The 24,550-nt window shown below is 49.8% G+C and overlaps 1 protein-coding gene across 3 annotated transcripts in view; it reads right to left on the reverse strand.

Moving 5' to 3' along the window:
- Positions 1 to 23,491, reverse strand: part of SLC25A22 (solute carrier family 25 member 22) — a 52,926-nt gene extending 29,435 nt beyond the window's left edge. Inside the window, exons 1-2 of one of the 3 annotated variants that reach the window (XM_048307209.1) lie at positions 23,401 to 23,491; positions 227 to 333 (exon numbers count right to left, since the gene is read on the reverse strand). In XM_048307209.1, coding sequence (XP_048163166.1) covers positions 227 to 246 — 20 coding nt within the window. In that variant the 5' untranslated portion in view covers positions 247 to 333; positions 23,401 to 23,491. Of the gene's footprint in view, positions 1 to 226; positions 334 to 11,472; positions 11,600 to 12,944; positions 13,006 to 23,400 lie in introns of those variants that run through there. The other 2 variants (XM_048307212.1, XM_048307211.1) reach the window with 2 other exon arrangements.
- Between the last annotated feature and the right edge of the window lie 1,059 nt (positions 23,492 to 24,550).

The following is a 24,550-nucleotide window of genomic DNA, read 5'->3' on the forward strand; positions in this document are numbered from 1 at the left end:
AAAAGAACTGAAGAAAGCAGAAATGTGACAACATGGCAGAGACAGAAAATAAGAGAAGGTTCAAAAATGCAGCTAAGAAAGGAGAAGAGAAAGAACCAGAATTGTTTAAGGCCGGAAGAGATGATCAGGTGATTTCCTCCAACCTCCTGGATCACAAACGGAAATAAGTTTGAAAGACTTCAAAAGAAAAACCTAAAGCACAATTTAAAAAAAGTTTAAAAGTTACCTGATCTGTTTATCAGCCATTTAATTCAAACTTGATCTTGTTAAGAAATGAATCTGTTCCTTCAAATCGTTCTTTTTCAGTCACTTCTTTTCCACTTCAGTTTCTTCCTGGGAAGGGATGGAAAGACACCAAGAACACAAAGTTGAGATACTTACACTCTTCTTAAAGCTCAAGTGCTACTTGGCAGGCAGGCTGTAGGGTTAGGACAGCTGAGGCACAAGTGACTTAAGGGAGCACCTGATCTCCTCAAAGAGGACACTGAGCTCCAGAGGGAACCTTATAAATGTATGGGTGTATATATAAATATACAAGGACATACAGAGGGAAGAGTTGCCAGGGTCATCAGGTTCTAGCAGCATGTGAGGAAGGGCAGCAGCCAAGCAGGGCACAAGCTCTGCCGGCATCCAGGACAGCAGTGTCTGTCACTTCCCTCAGACTTCAGAGAGCATTTCACACCATACCATGCAGATCCCCAACCCTCCGCAGGTTCACCCAGCCACCCCAAGACTGCCACATGTCATCACAAGACTTCCCTCCAACACATACATGCTGTGTTCTAAAGAAGAGTCTTCAACAAACTGCTCTTCCAGAGTTTACTATCCTTCCCCTATTTCTGAGCTTAAATAGACAGCCTATATTCAGTCTTGTGCCAACATTATCTTTTAAGCAATGCCTCTCTCTCCCCAAGCTACTGGTGCCACTTTGCACTTTGGACCGCTCCTTTCAGCTCAGTGCCAGACTGCAGGAACCAGTTCTATCTAAGACTCCTAATTGTTGCTGTTTAATGAGAGCTGGTAGAAGTCACCACACAAAGAAATCTGGACACCAGAGAAAATTTCAGAAGTGGCCGCAACTTTCAGCTTTCTGGAGATGTCTTCATCTGTTCACCTCCAGCCTGGAAATGAGACACCCTATGCTTTAAGCAGTATTCAGCCACCTGCCTCCCTCTTCCCTTTCACCTGCCATCTGGATGCCAGAAGCAAAGGAGGTCCCTTTGCCCTTTGCCTCTGGAATGAAATTTGCTCCTTAATTGCAGATTTCCTAAGCCACACAGAATCTCACATGCAACAGGGTGGCTTATGGGCTGACACCTCTGCTCTGGAGATACCTCTGGGCTTCAGTGCATTCCTGAGAACAAAAAGTCCCTGAAAGTGTGAAGAACTAGTGATGGTGCAAACAGGTATGGGAAGGAGTTCAGGTTCCCCTCCCGTTATATCAAGTGCCAAGCATAGGACAGCATGAAACCATTTGTACAATTCCTCTCTTGGACAACACAAGACTGAAACTGCCTTTTCTGCAGCACCACATTGAACAGAGACCAGCACATGGAGCTCCCTAAGGAAAGGGACTCCTCTTCAAAACATTGCACTATGCTGCTGTACCTTCTGTGACCCCTCTTCAGACAGTTTACCTGATCTCAACTGACCTGTGGCTGCAGACCTTAAAAAGCTCCAGATCAGCTAAGTCTGCACTGTCCAACTGAAAATCACTTACACCCTTCATTACATGTGCTTTCATATGCATGTCCACAAGAGTAGTTTGCTTTAGGTTAATTAATTTTCTATCAAATTAACCAGAATAAGACAAAAATATAAAAATATAGGAAGACCCGTTGCTGAAAGCCTGTAACCCTGTCATAAACAAGCCGTGAATCATGAAAACTCACTTGAAAATGTCTACACCCTCAATAAACTTGTGTTTATTGAGACAGGTCTGACAAAATACATGCACCGAGTGGTCCTGGCTCCAAGCTCTGGAGCTCCCCCCTTGTTGCCTCTGCTGCACCCTTCCCTGCAGAGGGGCATTCAGGAGGACAGGTACCCATCACAAAGGGCAACAGCAAGAAAAGACAGCGAGGCTGTGTTTTGACACAATATTCACCATAGACAGGTAGCCAAAAGAGTGAGAGACCAAGATGAAGACATAAATACATCACAGGGCTGTTTCTTACCTGCTGACACAAGTGGGCAAGGGAGTCCTTGTGCACCAGGACAGACTTGGGACAGCCGAGTTTAGTTCTCTCTTGCCTTTTTTTCTTTTGACTTTTGGCTTCAGCTCTCCACCTGCCCAGTAACTACACAGCCCTCCCCTGTCTGATCCAGCTGGAAAACTGCTCTGCTTCCCACCAGGGAACAGATGCTCCTGCTGCAGCTGCACAGCAAGACAGGGTAAAAACAACCTTCCTGGGTTTAAAACTGGGCAAAGTTACAGGTTTCCTTGGTGCTGGCTGTACAGCCAGCAAATACCAGGACTAGTATCATCTCCCCTAACAAAAGCCACTCAACTCGCGGACGAGCGACAGGAAGCGAACAATGTGAACATTTTACAGCAGACACCAGCACTTGATAACTGTTTAAACAGCACCTGGCACAGCAGAGGCCTGAATGTCTGTGGCCAGGGGATTTTAATGAATTAAGGGATTTTAATGCAATGAAGTGGAAAGCTTATTTGAGCTCTGTTTGTTTAACCAGAGCTCCAACGAATGACCATTTGCAAAACAAACCCAAACTCACCCCAAGCTCTATCTGACCACTTTGCTGTAATCTACAGAACTCCCTGAGTCCCTTAAAAGAGGGTGACTGATGAAGCCTCTAGTGGCATGGCCAGGAGTTTCTGGGGAGACCCAGACCCCAGTCGCTTCCAGGGCAGGAAAATAGCTGCTACCATTTTGCAGTCTAAGAGGGGGGAAGACAAGTCTGGGAAGAGAATTACAGGAATATTGTAGGACATTTAAAAAACAAATCCACAACAACATTATACATCTAACCTAGAAAGGAAAGAGATTAAGTAAAGACCCAAGTATATCTTCCCAGGAACACAACGCTCTCAGGAGCCAAAAACTGCACATAAAAGCAGGCAAGCATCTGCAGCCAAGCAGGGTGTAGCTCCAAGGCTTCCTGTGGGAGAAGGAAGCAGGGTTTGCATCTTCCTAGGAAATCTCCCATCAGCACCTGCACTGGGCCAGCAGACAAGCCAGCAGCACCAAAAAGGTGCTGATGCCTCAGAAAGTCTTTGTATGGTTCAACTTCAGGACAATGGCACTGCTGGAACTGGGAACCTGCATGGTAAAAGGAGCTGAGGAGCTGGGATCAAACTGGTAGTAGGTGGGTAGGTGAAACAAGAGTAACCAGAAAGCCATCTGAAAGCCAAAGAGGCTGAGCAGCCCTCATGGAAGAGGATTCTAAATTGAACATCCCATAATTAAGAGAGTGAGAACAGCATGAGAGTATTTCCTTCCTAGAGTGCTGTTAACACAGCTAGGCATGGATTAATGCCCCATTACTTGCACACCAGGACATCCCTTTCACATTTATTAAAATGATCAGGCAAATTAGTTTCAGAGCCACACGCACACCGAAGCAGTGCGAATGGCCCGAAGCTCCTGCTGACACACATGAATAGCCCAGGAGCCTCCTCAATCCTGCCTTTCCTTTTTCTCACCTCCCAAAAGTCAGCTCCAGACAGTGACACACCAAAGTACCACACCGCAATCCTGGACAGCTCTGGATATATCTGGTCCTCACAGCCTAAGCCACTGGCAAAGCGGTGCTATTTTTCCCCCCCTTGTCTTGCCACACATCTCCCACACAACTCAGACACTGAGGCTTTCTCCACGAAGGCCAACCTTTGTATCTGCTCTCCTCATCAGCCTGGGGCACGGGGCTGAACTCTCAACCTTCAGTTCTTGCCTTATCACCTGAAGGAAAAGTGCTTACTAGAGAATCACAGCCCAGCGTGGGGCATGGAGGGGAGCACACAGAGCTCATCATGCCTCATTAATGTGTCACACCAGCAGGCTTGGATTGGAGAAACAGGCATCCACATCTCCACAGGCCAAGACATCACAGGAGAAGAAACAGGTTAAACCCACCCACACCTCTCTGACCTTGCTCATTGCATTTAGTGCCACCACACTGCCCTACAGATGTGGGTGGCCACCTCTACCCCCAGATGCCACTGCTCTACCCCCCAGTCTGAGTTGAGTACAGCACCCCTCTTTCTCCTGCTCTTCCCTTGCCAGGCTGCCAGAGCCATAGCTGGCATCCTCCAAGCCAGCTGTGGGCTCCCAGTCCACCAGCTCCCCCAGGCCAGCTCTTCACTTCTGCCCTCTGCCAGCACTCCCATTTCCAGATCCCCTCCCCAGCAGCCCCAGTGCAGCTGAGCACATCCTCTCGGGCTCACATTGCTGCACATGCTGATTTATCTGAGCACACACAGGCTGCCAGTTTGACAGAAAACCTTTAGCAAATGTCAGCTGGTGCTGTGGCCAAAGAAAGCAAATCCGTCTTTTCCCTACGCCCAAACATGTTCCCATCCCTGGTTTCATGCCAGCACAAATATTTGTGCTGAGCAATCAGGCAGGAATGAGATGGAACTGGGGGCCAGCACATGCTGGAGCTATTATCACTGAAAGCCAACTTCCAAACTACAACCTTGACTTAAGAATAAACAGCAGAAGGGGAAGTCAGGACTCCCACATATTTCCATTTGTCTTGAGAGCAGACAGACTCAAAGCCCCAGTCAGAGAAGCTGATGTCAAGAAGCAGGGTTCAGAGGGTGAGAAGAGGAAGCAAAGCTGTGCCAGCATCCACTGTGTCAAGAGGACACAGCCATGCAACCATTCACAGTCAGGGATGGCAGGGGGAAGCAATCAGCAGTGAGTACCTGCTGGGAGAGGAGAAACCCTCTGGGACCAGCACAACATTTTCCTTCACAGCACAAATGCATCTGAAGGTGTGGACAATGCCAAAGTTTGTTAATGACTGGAGCAAAGCTGTCATCACAATAAGGTTTAAGGAGTGCAAAATGAAACTGCAGTTATTTCCTGAGAGAAGCTGCTTTCTAGATGCATGACAGGCACAAGTGTACAAGGGAGTTGGCACCAGCTAATGCCACCTGGGGAGAAGCTGTCAACTTGGCTCTCACCTGCTCAGGACATTTTGGCACAGAGGGGTTGGAGAAAATCAGTGGCAGTTTAACCTTGCTTGCCTTTAGGCCCTTGAAAGCAGGGACTGCCAAGAATTTCCTTGCAGGACCTGGCAAGGCATTAGTCCTTGAGAAAACAAAGCAACTCTCAAACATGCTGGTGAATGCTCCCCACCGTCAGAGACTGTCACCTCTCCAGCTGCACAGGGGACAGCACAACCCCTTCACACCATTCTGCCACCAGAAGCCCCGGGGCTGCACACGCAAACTCACCTGCCTCGTGGTCACCAGCCAGCTGTAGCCGTACCACACCGGGCTTCGACAGTGCCAAGCCCAAGGCAGTCTTCCCCCTTGCCTCAGGTGACAAAAGGCCAAAGTCCCAGCGGGGAGGTGCCATGCCAGCCGCCTGCACCATTGGCTACCCACACTCTCGGGACAGGCTCAGTGGCACAGCGCCCACTCAGCTGGCAAGGCACAGGGATACTGAGCCTCAGCACACAGGGCACTCCTCCCTAAGAGCCCCTGCAAGGACCCTCAGCTCCAGCAATCCCTTCCCATCCTCCACGACTGACCTCTGTCGCGTGCAGCTTCCCTCAGGCTGGTCGGGATGGGTGTCCCCCCTCCGCCCCCTCCTATCACCGTGAGAACAGTCAGGCTGGCACCCTTGCAAAACTGCAGGCAAACTTTGCCCCCATATCCAGCCTCCACTCTCCCTGCACACTGGGGAGCCATAACTTCACGCAGAGAGACCTTGTGATGAGAGAATGCCTCGAAGAACAGGCAAGTTCCCTGCCTGAGGGCATGTTGTAGAGATGTTTGGCTTTGCAACTGCAGGTGGCGGCAGTATAAATTTACCAGGATGCCTATAGAGGGGAAAAAGAGGAACAAAACCCCCGATCAGCAATAAAAGACTCCTGAGCTCGCATTCCAGCTCCATCACTGACTTGCCCTTCACCTTCAGAAGGATTTCAAAGCACAGTTGGCAGCCTGAGGAACACCCTGTGCCTATGACAACATTCCAGCTTAAGAAAAAAACAAGCCTTGAACAAAAACAGTCCAACATCTTAGCAGACTCTCCACATCCAAACCAGTGCAGTCATCCACAATGTTGCAACAGGAGTTACAACAGGGCCATGTTGGAAGCACCACAGGGGAGAATCCCGCAAGCCCCTGGGACTGCAGCAATATCCTATATTCTGATACTGCATGCACACTGTTGCAACTACCCTCTCCACCTGAATTTACTTGAGACTACAGGAGATCCACACAGCAACAGTCGAGATTTGCCTGCTGCCCTCAGTCACCAGGGTCACCTCCTTGCAAAGCAAAGGAGTTCCCAAAGACACCAGGCAGACCCTTCACTGCTCCTGGAAACTACCCCTCTGACTGCTTGGTCTCAGCCACACCAGGAAAAGGCAGCATAGCTGCCGACTCCAAAGCAAGGATCAAAGTGAGTGGAGCAGCAGGTATCACTGGAAAGCAAGGGGACAAAGCAGCAGGGAAGCAGGTGGGGAACTTCCTGCCTCCAGGCAGTAGGAGAAGGAGTAGGAGGAACACACCCAGTTTTCCCACACCCTCCCCTTTGGGCTCTCCATCCCACTGGAAGCATAGGCTGGCCCCCCTCACTCCCAGTACACCATCATGCAACTTTTCCTGCTTTGCTGAAAAATCTTCTGCGGTAAGTAAAGACAAGAAGACAACAAGCACCTGCTGTTACCTCTGTGAGAGCTAAGGGTTGGAACAAGGCCTCCAAAAGGCACTGTGAGCAGCAGGAGAAGTGCCCTCCTGACCTGGAGAACTTCTCCAGGCCAAAAAACCAGCAATTTACTTAGATTAGAGCAGAAGCCATTTGCCCTATTGCTTAACAAAAGGAGTCCCATGGCGGCCTCTTCTTGCATCAGCATGACTTCTGACACTGAGATGCCAAACCATCTGCCAAGACAGAAAGACTTGGGGAACAGGCCTATGCTGGTCTGGAACAAACACCAGATATACCCTTTGACTTGGCATGTCTTGGGAAACTGCCCTGGATCAAGAGATGGAAAGCTAGTGCTCACCTTGAAGGTGGGCATGGGTATCAGTACTGCAGCATGCCAAAAGGCCCCAGTACCTACCTGGAATCTGTCATTTTAGGGGCTGCTCTGACCTTCAGTCAAGGAAAGTCCCTGTCCTGGAGGTTTTGCAACTGAGCTGCAAGACGGGATGAGTAAGGACAGCGCTTAGGAGAAGTGACTCACCCAGGGCTCACAGGGGAAGTCTTGATATCAAAGACGTTGGAGATGCCAAGCTGAAGGAACCGGAGGGAAGGTTTCAGCAGGACAAATGAGCTTGGAGTCATCTTACTGAGAACACATAGAGTTCTGTTCCACTGGAGGACAACACATTAAAACACTCTCTTAAGGCAGTATCTTCCGTCACAGCAGAGAGACAACAGGTCTAACAGTGCTCACAGCACCCCTGGCAAGACTGAGGGGAGCAAAGGAAACCCATGGGAGCTGTTGGCACTCTTCCCATCTCAACCTGCCTCCTCTCAAAGTTCTCAAAATGGCAATTGGGTCAAGTCTCAAAAGACCTGGCTCCTCTGCTCTGCACAAATGCCACATCAGGCATGCTGCCCTGCTGCCCTGTCACTCCTCTGAACACTTACAACACAAGTAACAAGCCTCTAAATTTAGGACAACTACTCATGCTCAAAGCAAACTGTCTTGGAGTAGGTGCCAGAGGGCCAAAAACCCTTTCCATGCATCTCATCATAAAATCTTCAGTGATGTGGTCATATGAGGCCTGGGTATGGCCATAGCAAAAATTCAGGCCCAGCATCTGCTTGAAAATAGTGGTGGATTGCAATCTTCGGTCTGTAGAAACCTGAAAGTGTCTCCACCAATTCAAAAGGATCTGTAAGAAGTAGCTACAGAACAGGTAATCCATATGCAAGCAAACACAATGAACTATACATATATATATATATATATATATGTAGCAACTTCTACATAAAATGGTTATTTAAATTATGATAATAATGGGCTAGGTCATTTTGCAGCTTCAGAGCCAACAGCAGAAGCACAAGCTAACTGACAGACATGCACATGATCATGGTGTACAAGCAAGTGCACCTTGGACATTACTGGACAAACGTAAGTGGGTGCTTGTTGCCAGTAATACCCCTTTCCAAGTGCCACCTGAGAAATCATGTAGTCACATGCTGAACTGATGTGATTCTAAATATTTTTAAATCAACCTTCCTCTGGATCTGTTCTCTACATCAGTTTTTAAGAAATTACAGCTTCAGAGACATGCAGCATTAGCTGGAGAGAGAAGACAGCTTTGCTGAGCTTTTGGGAGTCTGGCAGATGGGAGACAGAGCAAGGAGAAGAAGAACTTTTATACAGCATTTCTCTTCAATAATCTGTGGGGGTCAACAAAAAGGCAGAGTCAGCTGACAGACAGACCAACTCTTTGATCTGGAAGGACATACCATGGAGAAACTAAATGGTGCAAATCCCTCTCTTGGGTGCTCTGCCAAGAGGCCAATAGGGTAGAAAAGAGTTGCCCCCTCCCAGTTTAAAATAATCACCATGTACAATGCAGTAATTAAGAACAACCAGCCAAGAAGCCCAAGGGAAAGTTAAGGGTCAGATTCTAACTCCCTCAGTAGGAATGAGGTAGAGCACTGAGTTGAGGTCCTGGGGCCTGAAAGGGACCATTCATTCCCCACCAGCAATGAAACCAGGGCTCTTGGCTCTCAACTTTCTTCACTGAAAGGAAGGGATGCCAGTGACCCTGCTGGGAGGAATAAGCATCTTTTCAGGCCAAATTGCAGCAGTACCTCACCAGAGCAACACTCTACCAACCACAGAGCTGTTCCTGTTGGATGCCTTAAAGTGTATAGTCCTGGGGTGGTGCCAGTTCACTGGGACCAAACCGGAGGCCGCAGAGGGGAACGATGGACAGCTCAGGTCACTGCTCTGCCCACTGTGGACTCCCAGCATCCCCACCCTGGGACTAGCATGGAGACTGGCTTGGTGAGCTGCTCTGCCAGCTCCATCAGCACCCTTGCCACTGACTACTTCCTCCCGGATTGCTGGGATCTTTTCTGCTCTCCTGGACTGCAGGGGATCTTTTCTGCTCTCTCACCAGCTCAGGGGGCCAGCTGCCCTGAGGATATTCAGTTTTACTGCTAAAGACTGAGACAAAGAAGGCATTAAGCACCTCAGTCTTTTCCTCAGCCTTTGTTGCTGTTCCCTCTGCATCCAAAAAAAGATGGGGATTCTCTTTGGCCTTCTTTCTGTTGCTAATGTATTTACAAAAACACTTTTTATTACCTTTCATAGCACTGATCAGATTGAGCTCTAGCTGAGCTTTCGCTTTTCTAATTTTCTCTCTACATGACCCAACAACATCCTTGTACTCTTCCTTAGTCACCTACCCCTTCTTCCAAAAGTCATAAATTCATTTTTTCCCCCTGGATTCCTGCAAAAGCTCCCTGTTCTACTAGGCCAGTCTTCTTTCCCACTGGCTCATCTTTTGGCACATAGGGACATCCTGGATCTTTAAGATTTCCTTGTTAAAGTATGTTCAGACTTTCTGAACCCCTTCATTGACCTCCTTCCTTACTTCATCAAGAATTGAGAACTCTGTAATTTCATGGTCACTGTGCCCCAGACTGCCTCCAACCACCACATCTCCCACCAGCCCTTCTCTGTTTGTAAACAGCAGGTCTGGGGGGCAGCACACCGGTAGGCTCTCTGACCAGCTGTGTCAGAAGTTATCTTCCACACAGCCCAGGAATCTCCTAGACTGCCTTCTCTCTGCTGTGTCAAGCTTCCAGCAGACATCCAGCAAGTCTTCCATAAGAAAAAGGGCTAGCAATCATGAAGCAGTCGCTCACAGAATAATTCATCTGTCTCTTCATCCTGGTTGGGTGGTCTGAACAGACTCCCACCAGGATGTCTGTCTTGTTAGCCTTCCCCGTGATTCTCACCCACAGGCACTCAACCTTATCATCACTACCGTTGAGCTCTTGAAGTGGAAACACTCCCTAATAGACAGAGTCCCTGCCTCTCCTTCCTTGACTGTCCCTTCTGAAGAGTCATCCCACCGTGTTTCCATGATGGTGCCTACGTCACAGCTTTCCTGCTGCCACGCTCCCTCCCAGCTTCTTGTGCGTGTCCTCACTGGCAGAGCGTGGGAAACTGAAAAGTCCTTGACTTAGAGTGAGCAGTACTTAGCAGCAACTAAAATATCAGCATGTTATCAACATTGTTCTCATAATAAATTCAAAACACGGCACTCTACCAGCTTCTAGGGAGAAGATTAACTCTATCCCAGACAAAGCCACAACACTGACTAAAAAAAGCTGTCCTGGAAAATGCCTCCTGTCTTGGTGTGTACCAAGCATTCCACAGCTCTGAGCCAGCGTGAGCCAAGCAGTGTCCCTTCCTGCTCCTGAAACAAAGAAAAAAAGAGGGGGAGGGAAATCACCATCTCTGGCCAGCATCTGAGGTACCCCAGCAGGTATTTATCTGCCCTCAGACTTTCCTTGGTTTTTTCTCTCCCCTGCAATGCACCTGTTAGGAACTGCACATGGGCACCCCTGCAGATCCTCACCCATTGCATCTCCTCACCCCACTAACCACTCACAGAGCCTTCATTTACACATTCAGCTCTCCTGAGAACGGGCTCTAAGAAAGTAGAAATAAATTCATCTGCTTCAACATGCTGCAGCAAGACTTGTGTGCATCCCCTGTCACTCCATGGAGATCTCAGACTTGTTTTCCTTCTGTGCCTCCCAGGAGGTCGGGGTTCTGAGCAGAAATGCAAGCCAGAAGAACTCACCATCTCTGCTGGAGCCTGGGGACTTGCTCCCCTGCCAGATGCAGCAAGAGGGCACATTATTACAAGTACAAACACACTTTGGTCCAGTTTCATGGGGTTTCATTGTTTCTTTGACTGTAACAACTTCATCTTCTCAGTGATGCTCCTGCACAGGCTCATGATGGCCAAGAACAGTCCAGGCCTTGCAAGCCCAAGCTCACTTGGCGGAAACAGCAAACGGGTAAAATAAAAAGAGGGAGTAGGAGCAGGGAGGACATCTGCATCTCATCCCAACTCTTACTTGTAGAAAACCTGACCAAAACAGTGCAAGCACATCAACAGCTTTCCAGTACCATTCTTCCTGCTCCTACTCCCAGCTTATGCTCACCACAAAGAGCACAACCTGTGATTATTGAAGAAGAGGGAAGAAGACAAGAAATGCAGGAAGTCTCCTGTGCATGTATAGTGGTCTTGGCTGAAAAAAGCCCCCAAAATTCTTAACTCACTAGTTTTAGAATCAGTGCAGGACTTTACTATCCCACATGCAGGACTACTGGATACAGAGACACATGCCACCATCCTGGATTCACAGACTGCATCATTCCAGTGTGGTGGAGTCCAAGCCAACACCTGCAGCTTCTGTGAAAAAAAGAAGCAAAAAAACCAACAAAAAACAAACCAACCCTGACAAACACCTGGTAACAAACATCCTGGCAGCATTCCATGGCACCTAGCTAAGGGATGTGCATGGCAAGACCCAGAAGAGTAAAAGGAACCAAGGACCACAGTGCTGCAGCAAATGAAAATTACTTGCAACTATTTTTGTCCTTTTACAAGAACCTTGCTCTTTTGCAGTCTTAAATACAAGCAGCACCAGAATACACTAGCCACTTCCCCTGCCTCAGAATCACCAAGGGGAAACAGAATAGACCATGAGGCAAAATTACTATCAGTACCTAGTACATAACCTGATTGGAGCAGAGTTCAAGCGTGGGTTGCTAAAGTTTATTTCTGTAAATTTCTGGCTCCCAGTCTGTGTCATATTTCGCTGATTCATTCTACGGATTTTTTTCTACCAACAGTGTAGAGCATAGGAAATATCCAGGGCCGGTTGTTTAGTAAACCTGCACTGAAAGTTCCCTTCCATCTACTGTGCCTGCTGCTAATTCCCTTCACAGCTCTGCTCATTAATAAAAATACAACACAATAAAAGAGAACCGCACGCATATACACCTCACCCAAATTTCCACCATGCTGGCTGGTCCTGAGTCACCACCAGTGATTAACTGTTGCCATGCACTGAGGAGGACACAGTTATTAAATTAATAGGGGCTGCTTAACCTGGCTACAAATATACATGAGTTCTTTGTGCCTTAGTGAGCTAATAAGGCATGTGCTAATTACATTAATTCAAACAAGCCCAGCATGCCCTGAGGGCAAAGCGAGAGAAGGGTGCAGCAAACCCAGGCTCTTTCATAATAGCTGTGAGAGAGCGGAAAGTACTTGCCTTGACAGAGCTTTTGGAGAAGCACAGGAGCACTACGGCTGGCACCCTACCGCTCCCTCAGCCCAGCTGCTGCCTGGTTAATGTGCAAAATCCCTGCTCATTCACTCAGCCCTTGGTGCAATGATAGACACAGACAGGATCCTCTCTCCGAAGGGCAAGCCAGCTTGTCTCTTCCTATCTCTGTGGCCCAGAGTACACCACAAGCCTTGGGATGACACCCTGCTGCTTTGGGACTGTGAGCCTGGGACCCTGCTGGCAGCCCCCTTCCCACGGTACCACAAGGCACCAGCAGCCTCAAGCCCCGGAGCAGCATCCAGGGCTGCAAGTCACCCATCATCGAGCCATGTCATGCTCATACAGTCCCATCTCCTCCACATCCCCGAAGCCAGCCAGGACAGCTCAGCCAGCATGCAGAGCCTGCAGTGTGACCTTAACAAAGTTAGGCAATCCCAACACACTCCCTAAACCTACCTGGCAATGGAAGCAGGCAGTAGGGACAGTTGCACCTCCTGTGTCAAAATGGAAACAGAGCCTTCAGAAACAGAACAGGCTGCAGCAGGGAGAAGCAAAAGGACAGCAGAAAAGAGACACACAATCCCAGCAAGGTTCAGATATGCTCAGAGAGGAGCCTCCCATCTCTCCAGCCCAAGGGTAAGCAGATCCCTAACCTCTGTCACCTCTGAGAGGAAGGCTCAGCATCAGCTGTGTTCACACTGAGGTGTCTGCTGGGCACTGTCACCACTTCCCAGCATGCAAAGGAAGGAGAGGAAGAGGAGAGGAAGTTGGTCATATTTCTTGGCACCTCCAAGGACACATGCTCACCAAGCACTTTCTGAAGGATATGCTTTTCTTGTGAGCACTCGCGGACTGTGCTGGAGCAAAGCAAAGGCACTGCGTTTTTTTTTTTTTCCCCCTCTCTTCCCACTTCTTCTTATACTGCATGCAGTATCCTATACATCTGGCAGTACATAGGGCCATCCCTACCAGATATGAAAAGCCATCACCTTTCTCTGGCTGCTATGCTATGTGAATTTTAAGTGTTACAAAGGCATGATGCTGTCTCTCCGCATCAAAGAGAGAATCTACAACCAGGCACCAGGTGAGACCCAGTGCTGCGGAAGGAGAGCGCAACACAACTTGTCCTGCACAAAGAGGCACTGGTACAGGCTCCATGCAGTCTTGACAGTGTGTTGGCGGAGAAGGTGCAAAGATTTTCATGAAGGGAACAGTATCAGGGATTTTTAGCCCCCGGAAAGTGCCACATGATTTGCTTTCCAGCAGAGACTGTGGTTACTCAACCACTTGTCCAGCACAATTTCAGGCTCCTGCTCTTCCTTTCCCTAGCAACTTGAAGAACTCATTTTGGATCAGGCCTACTCCCAGGTCATGTGTAGCTGTGAACACACAAACACTTGTGTTGACACAAGCAGAGAGAGGCATGAGTGGATGCAAGGCTGTTCCTCTTGGCAGCGGCCTGCAGCAGCCTGCTGAGTGCACTGATAAAGTAAACCAATACACAACAATAAAATAGAACAAGAATCCCTCCAGGGAAGCCTGGGAGATAAGAGCTTCTGGGCCCTGAACAAAATTATTTCAAAGGCTTAGTAACCCAGAGCCCTGTGGGTCTGTATGTCAACTGACAGCTGTCACTCAAGAGTCCCAAAGAGGGACTGTTGAGCCTGGCTGGAACTGCAAAGCATCCCACAAATCCTGCATCCTGTCCCTGTAGCAAAGCCACGGTGCATTGAGAGCATCAGCCACTGACATGGGAACCAACGCTAAAATATCGCAGGTTAATGAAACAGGACCCCAGGGCGTGAAAGGACAGATCCCTCCTGTGTCACTCTTTGGACTCAGGAGCTAGGCTCCACCTAGGGCAAGGTGACAGAGAAGCATCAAGCAGGAGCCACCATGTAAGCATGCCAACACTGGTGTACAGGCTGCAAGCTCAGCTGCCCGCTAGAGCCAAGGCTGTATTTCAGGTGCCTTTTGTACAAGAAACCAGACATGGAGAATTGACAGGATAACAAAAGAACATTTCCCAGCATTCCAAACACTTAGCAACAGCAGGCAGAGACCTCTCTGAAGAAGAAAGCTTATCTCATTACTTCTCAGCGCCAAAGGCAGCATTTCACTAATGCTCCCAGTGCACTACAAAAATGCCACTTAAATGTCATGTTAATCAATATTCCTTGCCTCTCAGCCACAGGACAGTGCTGCTGCCAGTCCCTTTGCTGGGGGGGGTATGTGAACACAACTGCTCCCCTCCTGCATTGCCAACAGCACTTCTTGCCTCCCACCTCAGCTGTTTTGCTTACACCAAAACTGTTCAGATCAGAGCAAAATGGTTCCTTGCTAAACGTGCATCAGGAGCCCTGCATGGGTCATGCTGCTCCTGAAGCAGTTAGCAGCTCGTCCACGGAAACTCATACACAATCTGTGACAAGCAAAGGAATCGTCAAGGGGACTGCAACCACCGCCTGATGGCTCAGGTGTCTGTGGCATAATCCATTCAGCAGCTCCCTGCTCACCCAGAGTGCTGTGAATCTGGAGGCTGCAAGGCAGGCAAGGCATCCCCGGCAGGAAGACAATATATTTTGGAGGCTATAGGCAAATGAAAACACATCCAGTTCTGCTCACCTGAACAGAGTGCTGGGAGATGAGTAACACAAGAAATGAAAAAGAGGAAAAAGTCAAGTGTATCAAACTTGGAAAGTCATTCCCTGAGCATCAGATGTCTCACCTGGCTACTCCACATGCGCAGTGCAATGCTGCTGACAGATGTATCCACAAGAATTTACCTGACACGTCCTCAGGGAAGCAATTCATCTTGCACTGCTTAAGAATTAGACCTGTTTTCAGAAAGTTTCCAAACAAAAATCACTCCTGAAGGGAACCTCACAACTCTGCTCTAATTACCAACACTGTCTCACAAAGAATGCGTGGCAGCAACAGCAGGCAGCAGTAGACACAAGGAATTGCCATGCCAGTGAGCAGTGTAACAGGCACATTGCCTGGGAAGGCTAGCAACAGTTTGGCAATGCAGAAACTAGACACACTGTTCTGCTCCAGAGGTCCTTGGACAAGGACTTCTGCACTCCAATCCATAATCCCACTGGAGTCAGCTAGTCAGCTGTGACTACTGACATGGGAACCTGCCTGCCCCAGAGCAGAGCCCACTCCAGAGGTGAGGCAGCACTCTGGGGGAAACACATTCTCCTTCCCCTGTAAGAGCAGTAACCTCGTCAGGAAGAGGGGAGGCTGGCCACAGCAGCCAGCTCTGCTAGAGTTCATCAGGGTCCCCAACCATGACATGTAAACCCTTTCCCATCCCACACCTTTCCAGGCTGCCAGCAAGTTTGCCACCTCACCTGTATGCCTAGGTGTGTCAAAAAAGCGCTTGCCCTTTACCACAACTGATCCATTTGTTTCCAGTTCCACACCACCTCAATTTGCACTGACACAGGTCCCAGTGACTGCACCAGCAGAGGGACAACCCAGTGTCAGATGACCCTACGGCCTTCCTACAATCTCACCCGTGTGCCAAGCAGTATCCCACAAGCTGCACAGCAGCTCTGCAGCCTCTCTCCCACAAGCTGACCCTGTGTGTCTGCAAACTGCCCATGGCTCCCCTGCACCAGACCAGCCTGACGAGCGGGCACAGTTGAACCTTACCACAGGGAAAAGGGGAGCTTGCTCCACACACGGACCTAGCAGAGCCACAGAGCCTGAGTCAGCGGTGTGCAGATGCCTCCTGAGCGCAGGGGGGCTGTGGGAGCAGCCTGCTCAGCCTCCCCAGAGCATGCTGGCAGGGAACACACCGCATGGCGCACGCAGGCACGCGCCCACACACAGCTCAGCAGCGACCTGGCATTTCTTCCCCCCTTCCCAAAGCCAAATTCAGACCATCTGTTGAAGTATTTCTGCAAATCATCCCTCTCTCAGGAAGGGCCAGGGGCTGAGTTCAGTTGTTTATATAGCGTCTGGCATTTCTGTAGTGCTTATCACTTCAGTATCCAAGCTATTTCCTTCAAGCTCTCCATGAGTTTTGAAGAACCAGAGTGAGGCACCAGTGAATCTACATCATAAGTTCCTGTAAAAAATAAAAAAGGGCATCAAAAAGATGACAGCTGCTCAGGTCATGCACACATTTAGCTACTAACAAAGCAAGTGGAACAGCTCACGTGAAGCAGGTCGGGCCAACACAATGAGTTTTATGTCCTTTAAAAATACTACTACACTTAGAAAACAGCCTTCATAAACAACAAGTGTTCCTGTTGCCTTTCAGAGAAGAGCTCAGCTTGCCCAGGGCATGGAAAAGGAAGCTAGTACCGCTATCCTTGAGAAAGCCAACACAAACTGGAAAAGGGAAATGAAACACCTAGAAGAGGAGACCATTTACTACATCAGATCATACCTTCTGCAACAGCTGCCACTGCTGTTGTGCATAAGAGGCAAAGCCCTGGAAGTGCTGCTGTTGCCGTTTCATTGTAAGGGACAGGATCAGAGACAGACATCTTATTGCTTACCACAGGTCAGGCTCTAAATCTGTAGCAAAGGAGAAAGCACTACTGAAATTCACAGTAAGCCCCTGACACAGCCTGTCCCTAAAACACAATTCCTTCTTTCTTATAAATCCCTAACTATCACAGAGCAAAGAGAACAGCACTGAACAGGGCACCAAAGATGCTCCCAATCTGCACGTGGCCTTGAAGAAGGTGTTTCCATCCCATCACACCCATCAGGCAACAGGGAACTGCCCTTTCCTCTGTCAAAGCGGGCAGGCAACACACCCATTGAGGGCAGTAAGGTGTCAAGACACCACAGTGACAAGGACAGAGACTCAGGAGCAGCAGAAACGAAGATGGGTTGGCCCAGACTAAGCACACCACAGGCTACAGTTTCATTGCAGGCACTTATCCACACAAAGCCAGCACTCATCCTGGCTCAGAGCTCTCACACCACACAGCACAGCCCCTTGTCAAAGCAAAAAAGCTTCACTGAAAGCTGCAGTTGAATTCAGAAACGAAGGATCATGGCTACTGGACTTCTTTCTGGCTTGATCCAAACCAACTGCTCATTTGCACAGCATCTCTCTCCTACTAAAATCATCTGCTGAAAGTCTCCTATCTTTGTGTTCTAATTAAAAAAGAAAAGCACATACCTCACTTCCCAAACACCTCCTCCAGGCCAGTTACTCACTCAGTGCAGAAGCATCACTGTCCTATATAAGAGGGGAAGATTTCCTTCTCCTTCCCTCCCCTCATAGCTGGGACAGCCTTTAAATTGAGAGTATGAGCCCCAGTCATAGAGTCAAAACTCCAGGTGGGGCACGCACAGTCTTTGATGTGACTTAGTCATCTCCAGCTCCTTGAATTCATGCTATTTGGGGAAACTTAGTTGGGTCAAAACCAACCTCTCTCCTCCTGGCTTCTGGATAAATGCCTCAGACAGGAAAGAAAAAAAATCCAGACAGCCCTCCTTATATGCCATACACCAGCATCAGTGCCAAAGGAAGGAACAGGGCACAGGAAGGTTTGACAAGACACAGTCACCCACCCACAACAGGACTACCAAAATGAGAACAAGTACCAGTTACAAAAATGTTTAACAAAATAAAATAAAACTGCATTTCTGTGAGCAGCTCACCACAGGCTATACTAAATTGAGATCAACAGAGACCCCACAGATTAAATAAACAGTAACCCATCGTATTCCTTCTGATACAGAACAAGTATTTCTGCCCGGGTGCCTCTTCCTCCCCCAAGCATATAAACCCATGTAGACAACCCACCTAAAGCAGAAAATGTTCAAAGCTTTTATATTTGCAGATGTGTGAGATGAAACTGCCAGACAGAAATCCAAACCACCCAGAGTGACAAGGTCTTTTCATTAGGTTTGTCTGTGATTTTGCCTTGTTTTCTAAAGCTTTTGTACCTCCTGTTACTTTATCTTCACAATAATTTGAACTACCAGGCAATCAATACTGCAAGGTTAAAGCAACATCCAAGTTTGGCATTGGACAGCTCAATCCACCTCCTCCTTCCTGCTATCTCTGTGCTGGAAGGCAAACAGAAGAGGACAGGGAAAAAAAGTATTTATCTGCTGTTAGGATTAGCTGGAGCAACACAGCGTTAGCTCTAGCAAGCCGCCACTGTTAGCTGGATACGACCAAGTGACAGTCCCCAGCCCTCTGGTACAGCCAGAGGACTCAGCCTTGCTGAAGGAGGATGGCTTCATTACATCATGGTGCCAGAGAAGCTGAAACACACTGCCCTGTTAGACCTCAGACACCTCTCTGGCAGGGAAGAAGCACCTGCAGTTACATCCCTGCTGTCTCACTGTAGACAGACAAGACAACTGGCTCCAGCAAGGCTGGAGTCCATGCAGCCATTTATGAGGAATGCACCATGAACACAGGCGTGGTGTTCAACATGTTCAAGAGTAACAAATAAAAACAATTCACTGCCTACGACAGGAAGCATCCCTAGCTCATGTGCCATGATAAGTAATCGACAACCCCATCTCTCCCAACTTGTAGTAGTACAGATGTTTAGTCACTTCTAAGAGAGCCTGAATATGCAAACATGGGCATTAAAGCAGGCTTTTACATTTCCTGAAAACACAGTCAAGGATTTAGGAGAATCTATCATGGATGTAAAAAGAATAGTTACCAGTCCTCATGTACCTGCAGTAGCAGAAGGCAGAATGCTGTGAACAGGCAGATTCCTCCCCATCCTGCACAGTTGCTCTAGAAGGAGCAGTACAGACATTTATCCTACACAGTATTGCAGATTTTAACAGGAGAGCAGAGGCAGCTGGGAGAAAGACATGTCCAACTGGAAGTCTAACAGGACATTAACAAACTTGTAAGTGACAGGCTAAACAGGCTGTGGGACCAGACTCTTCCTGTTGCTCTACGGCTCCCATATGATGCTCAAACTCAGCTGGTGCAAACCAAATTTGCTCCACTGTCTGCCAGAGCTGTATCAACCTACTCCAGTAAAGGATGAAGGTGCTCAGCTCTGGTACACCACTGATGGGCCACTGGGACACCAATGACAGGTCACCAGCTGTGTAGGAACTTCATTCTAGGGAAAAACAAAGGGAAAAAAAAAAACAAACCTGAAAACAAACCCACAACAAAACAACAGGGAAAAAAAACACTCTGAAAAAGGAAGGTCAGGAAGAAGGCAGGCTCAGGAAGAAACACCTCTCTGTTCTACAACAGCCTAGAAAAGGGGAAACTGCAGAAACTCCCTTCACAGGACATTACCATCCTATCATAACACACATGAACTGCAGCACTCAGGATCACAAGGAAATTCATTTGTCCCAGCCATTCCAAACCAGGTTTGGTCACACATCATCTCCCCAGCCCAGGCTCTCCTAACAACAGAACAAAAAATATTTTGCATTTTTCCAACCCTTTTCCTTTCCCCTTGGGGCGTAGCTCAAAGCTCTTTTATGTCATTCTGACAGCACAATATGATTTTAGGCAGATAAACCCAGCCCATTAAGAGATACACCCTGTGCAAGACATCTTGCTGGCACTGCAAAGCTGGCAATGCAAAAGATCTGCAGTTCCCTGCCTGCAAACGAGACCAGGGATCAAGTGACAAAAGCAAGCATCGTGTGGAACAAGGCGGACCTGCTGCTGGCTGGCACCAGGAGACATGAGTCCCTCTGCAGTTATGGTCAATGATGCTGAACTTTCTTCCCACCCCACAAACCTTTCATCCCTCGGACTTCACAAGGACGTCCCACCTTCCAGTAGCTACTGTGAACCTGGCAATTATCCTCCCAGGAGCATTTTGTTTCTGCAGGGGGATGAAAGAGAGTCCATAGGTTTGCTTACATCTGTAAAACAACTAACTGCCAGCCCAGCAGCAAACCCAAAGCCTGACCCTTTGGAGGACCAGAGATGGAGACCATGCATCCTTACACCACACCCAGGTACTCCTTGCTGAGGAAGAAGGAGCAACTCATCAGTCACCCATCTTACAGCCTCCTGGCTGCAGATTATTCAGATAAAACCCAGAGTGTGTTAAGGAAACTTTCCTGTCTGACCACCCAGGAGCCACTCTGTCAGTCACATTCCCCCCATTCCAGACTTTCACTGCTAGGACCAAAGTCCCTTCACAGTAGATGGCTCCAGTGACCCCACGGGTGCCCCTCTTGGCTCGCTGCACACCCCACACTCACACAGTCAGACAGGGTTTCCTTACTGGCTCAGGCCTGGGCTTCCCACAGCAGTCTCAGATGTCTGGGTCCTCTAAAGTAATTTTATCATGGTGCAGTGACACAGAAACAGCTTGACCTGGTGCCTCTGGGGAGGGATCCCCAACAAAAGCATTCCTGGGCTTTTATACTCTTACAGTTTGTGCACCCAGACAGTCTGGGGTCTTCCTGCTGAGTCATCAGCTCCTGCTGTATGCCTATGCCCTGTGCTGTCCAAAGGGCCAGCACCAGATCACAGCCCCTTGCCTGGGGCTCCTGACATTTCCCCCACCCAGGGGACAACCTGTAGCTCACACTGCAGCTGCACATCCAGCTATCAACACTGGGTATATTCCTCAAGAAGTGCCAAAGATATTTAACTATTTTCACAGCACTGCGTGGTCATCACATACCCTGCAACAACAGTGTTCCCTAGATTGGGCTTTAACCCTCAAGGAAAAGCTGTTCTCAGGGGAATCTGCAAAATTGGGCCCCTGGTCAGGGATGTTGGCTCTACACACAGATTTTATTCTAGCTAAACACAGCACAACATCTACTCACCTGGAAACACAGCTGCCCTACTCTGGGAAATTTCTCCCTCCTACTATTTTACAATTCTCAGGATGACAACAATTATGCAAGAACAACCGTATAAGCACATGAAATGCTTACAGCTTCTAAGCAGGACTTTCCCCAAATTTCCCTTACCAGAGCACAGCTCCAAATCCCATGGCTCCCAGGTTTCAAGGCACACCAACTACCAGTCACTGCGCCTCTGTCCCTTCTCTCCATCACACCTTTGCCCTGCCAGAGACCTACGAGACAAAACATGACGCACATGCAAGCAGGGGGCTGCTTCCACATGGACAGGCTGCTGTCACCTTGGCCAGCCAGGTAGGTACTTCCCCCATCTTGCCCACTAATTTAAATCTTGGCAGGAAAAGGGGAGCAAATGGCCTTGACAGGCTGTCAGTGATCTCTACCTTTTAGTAACTTAATACAGCACACTACCCCTTCCTAAAACGGCAGCAGGAGGATGTTCAACAGCTCTGGCATCCTAGTAAGACATTAACAAGATTGTTGGGCATCAAACAGGACCGCAGACTTTCCTTCAGAGCAGATCAGGGCTCCAATTTATGACACAGATTTGATCCCTTTTCCAACTCAGCCATCCATCTGCGCCACAGATCACCACCACCCTCAAAACATAGCGCTCCTTACTACGACAGGCACGCGGTGAACAGATGAGCTCAAGGGCACAGCACCGGGAGAAAATCTGCACCTGTATGAACAACTACAAGTAGTAGCACGCAGTTAAAAATCCTACAGGCAAGACATTTAAAGGGGTAAACCCTCATTAAATCCTGGTGTTTATTTTCTGAGGAAGAGGTTAGAGGAACTCCTACTATTAAACCTTGCCTACTCCTTTGTTTATAACAGCCTGCAAAGCAAACCAGAAGTACAGGACAAGAAGACAACCACCACCAGAGTCCCACACCATACATCGTTATCAGTACCACTCTAGTTCAGTTGCCTTTTGCTTGCCACTGCCAAGAAGCAAGTTCTTGAGAAGCAAAGCCACAGTTACTTGCAGTGATCAAAATCACTGCAGATACCATTCCAACAGCAGCAGCAACACCGCGAAGCCAGATCCTAACAGCAGCGAGACTCTCAGAGATTAACATACTATGGTAAAAACATACACTATTTAACTGTAAACGTCTAATAGCTAAAAAAACATTAGGCCAAATAAATATAGCTAGGATCCTGCCCTGACACCTGGCAAGGTGTATAAACTAAAAGGTGAGAAGCCTTTCAGGAAAGAGGCTGGGGCATTGGAAAATCCGATTTCCACAACTTCACCCTCACCCAGCAGGAGCCCAGCAGCTGCAGGGGGTGCAGCGAGACAGAGGATGCTTGGGGTCCAATTCCTAGGGTGACCTTGAGGAAATCCCAGAGTCTGTCCACATTTCCACTTTCCTCATCCACTGCATGAAGAGCACAATAACCTTGACCTACCTCAAAGAGGCACGGATCTGGCTTAGGAGAGTCTGGAAGGAGCTCAGAGGGGCTTAGATGCAGGACCTGCGCTGCGACCGGGGCGGTCAGGGAATCCTACGAATCGCCCCACAAATCAGAAGCCCCGGAGAAACTCGGAAATCGCTTTCTATATAAAAAGCTGCACCTCTGGGGTACTAAAGGGCTCGGTGGAGCCGCACACGTGTCACCCGCAATTTCCCTGGCGCGGGCAGGGAGAGGAAGGCGCGCCGCGGCTGCAGCCCCGCGCTCGGCAAGGGCAAGCCCCGCACGGCAAGCGGGGGATCAGCCCCGGGCTCCCCACGCAGGCAGAGGGACCCCCGCCCGGGGAGGAGGGGAGGGGCTGGGGAGACTTAAAACGCCGAGGGTGAGGAGGGGAAGTGGCGGGCTAGGGGAGCCCGCAGCTCCGGGAAGAGGGGGGGGGGGGGGGTACATGGGGAGCCCGCGGAGCCCGCAGTCCCCCGGGGCGAGGAGACGGCCCTCCAGGGCCCGGGGGCGCAGGAAGGGCGGCCGGCACACCCCTGAGATGAGGGGCCGGGGTAAGCGGCGGCGGGGCCGGTGCAGCAGGGGCCAGGCCGGGGTAGAAGAGCTGCATCCCGGTGGCAGGAGGGGCGTCGGGACCCCCGGCGGCGCCTCCCGAGGGCCGGGGAAGGGCCGTGCCCGCACTTACCGGGGCGGCGGCGGCGGCGGCTCCCGCCGGGGCCGGGGACGGTGCGGCGCGGGGTGCGGAGCTCCTGGCGCGGCGCGGCCCGGCCCGGCTCAGCTCTGCCCCCTCCGGCCGCACTCGGCGCAGGAACCGCCGCTGCCGCCGGTCCCTCCCCGCCGGGGCGGCCGCCGCGTCCCCATGGCAACGCGGCCGGGGCGCCCGGGGATCGCCGCCGCCTCCCCCGGCCGGGCGGGGGTACCGGGGCTGCCCCGCCGTGCCCACTGCCCGCCCGGCCCGCGGAGCCCACAGCCATCTTGCGAGGCGGCACACGGCAGGACACGGGGCGAACGACAAGGGGGAGAAGTAATAAATCTGTCATCTGCACCCGAGGGAACGGCCTGAAGTTGTGCCAGGGCAGGTTTAGGTTGGGGATTAGAAAAAGGTTCTTCACCCAAAGGGTGGCTGGGCACTGGAACAGGCTCCCCAGGGAAGTGGTCACAGCACCAAGCCTGAGAGTTCTAGAAGTGTTTGGACAATGCTCTCGGACACATGGTGTGACTCCTGGGGATGTCCTGTACATGGCCAGGAGCTGGATTCCATGATCCTTGTGGGTCCCTTCCAACTCAGGATATTCTGTGATTCTGTCATTCCCTTCAGGATAGCAGTCAGGCCAGCTGTGCCTGTTGGGTCACCATGCTGTGCTGCCTGCTACCCCCCAGGAAAGCCACCATACTGCTGGCAGGCTTTGATTTTTGGGGTTAGCAGGCTCCACTGTGGAGCTGGAGCTCTCAGGAGCATTATGGGGCCTAAGTCCTTGCTGGGACAAAACATCCACAGAGACCACTTCAGCAGGCCTTGGAAACTAAGCATGAAGGCAAGGAGGACAGTGGGAGCCAGACAGATCTCTGTGCCTCTTGGGATGACCAAGTTCTTTGTGGTGAGGGTGGTGAGGCTCTGGAACAGGTTGCCCAGAGAAGCTGTGGATGCCCCAACCCCGGCAGTGTTCAAGGCCAGGCTGGATGGGGCTCTGAGCAACCTGATCTAGTGGAAGGTGCCCACTAGAGGCGATTAGAATGAGATGGTCTTTAAGGCCTCTTCCAACCCAAACCATTCTGTGATTCTATAACATCCACAGGTGTGACACCACCAGGGAGAGAGGGGAAGATCTCCAGGG

Source organism: Corvus hawaiiensis, chromosome 6, assembly GCF_020740725.1.
Source record: "Corvus hawaiiensis isolate bCorHaw1 chromosome 6, bCorHaw1.pri.cur, whole genome shotgun sequence".
Taxonomy (NCBI): Eukaryota; Metazoa; Chordata; class Aves; order Passeriformes; family Corvidae; genus Corvus; species Corvus hawaiiensis.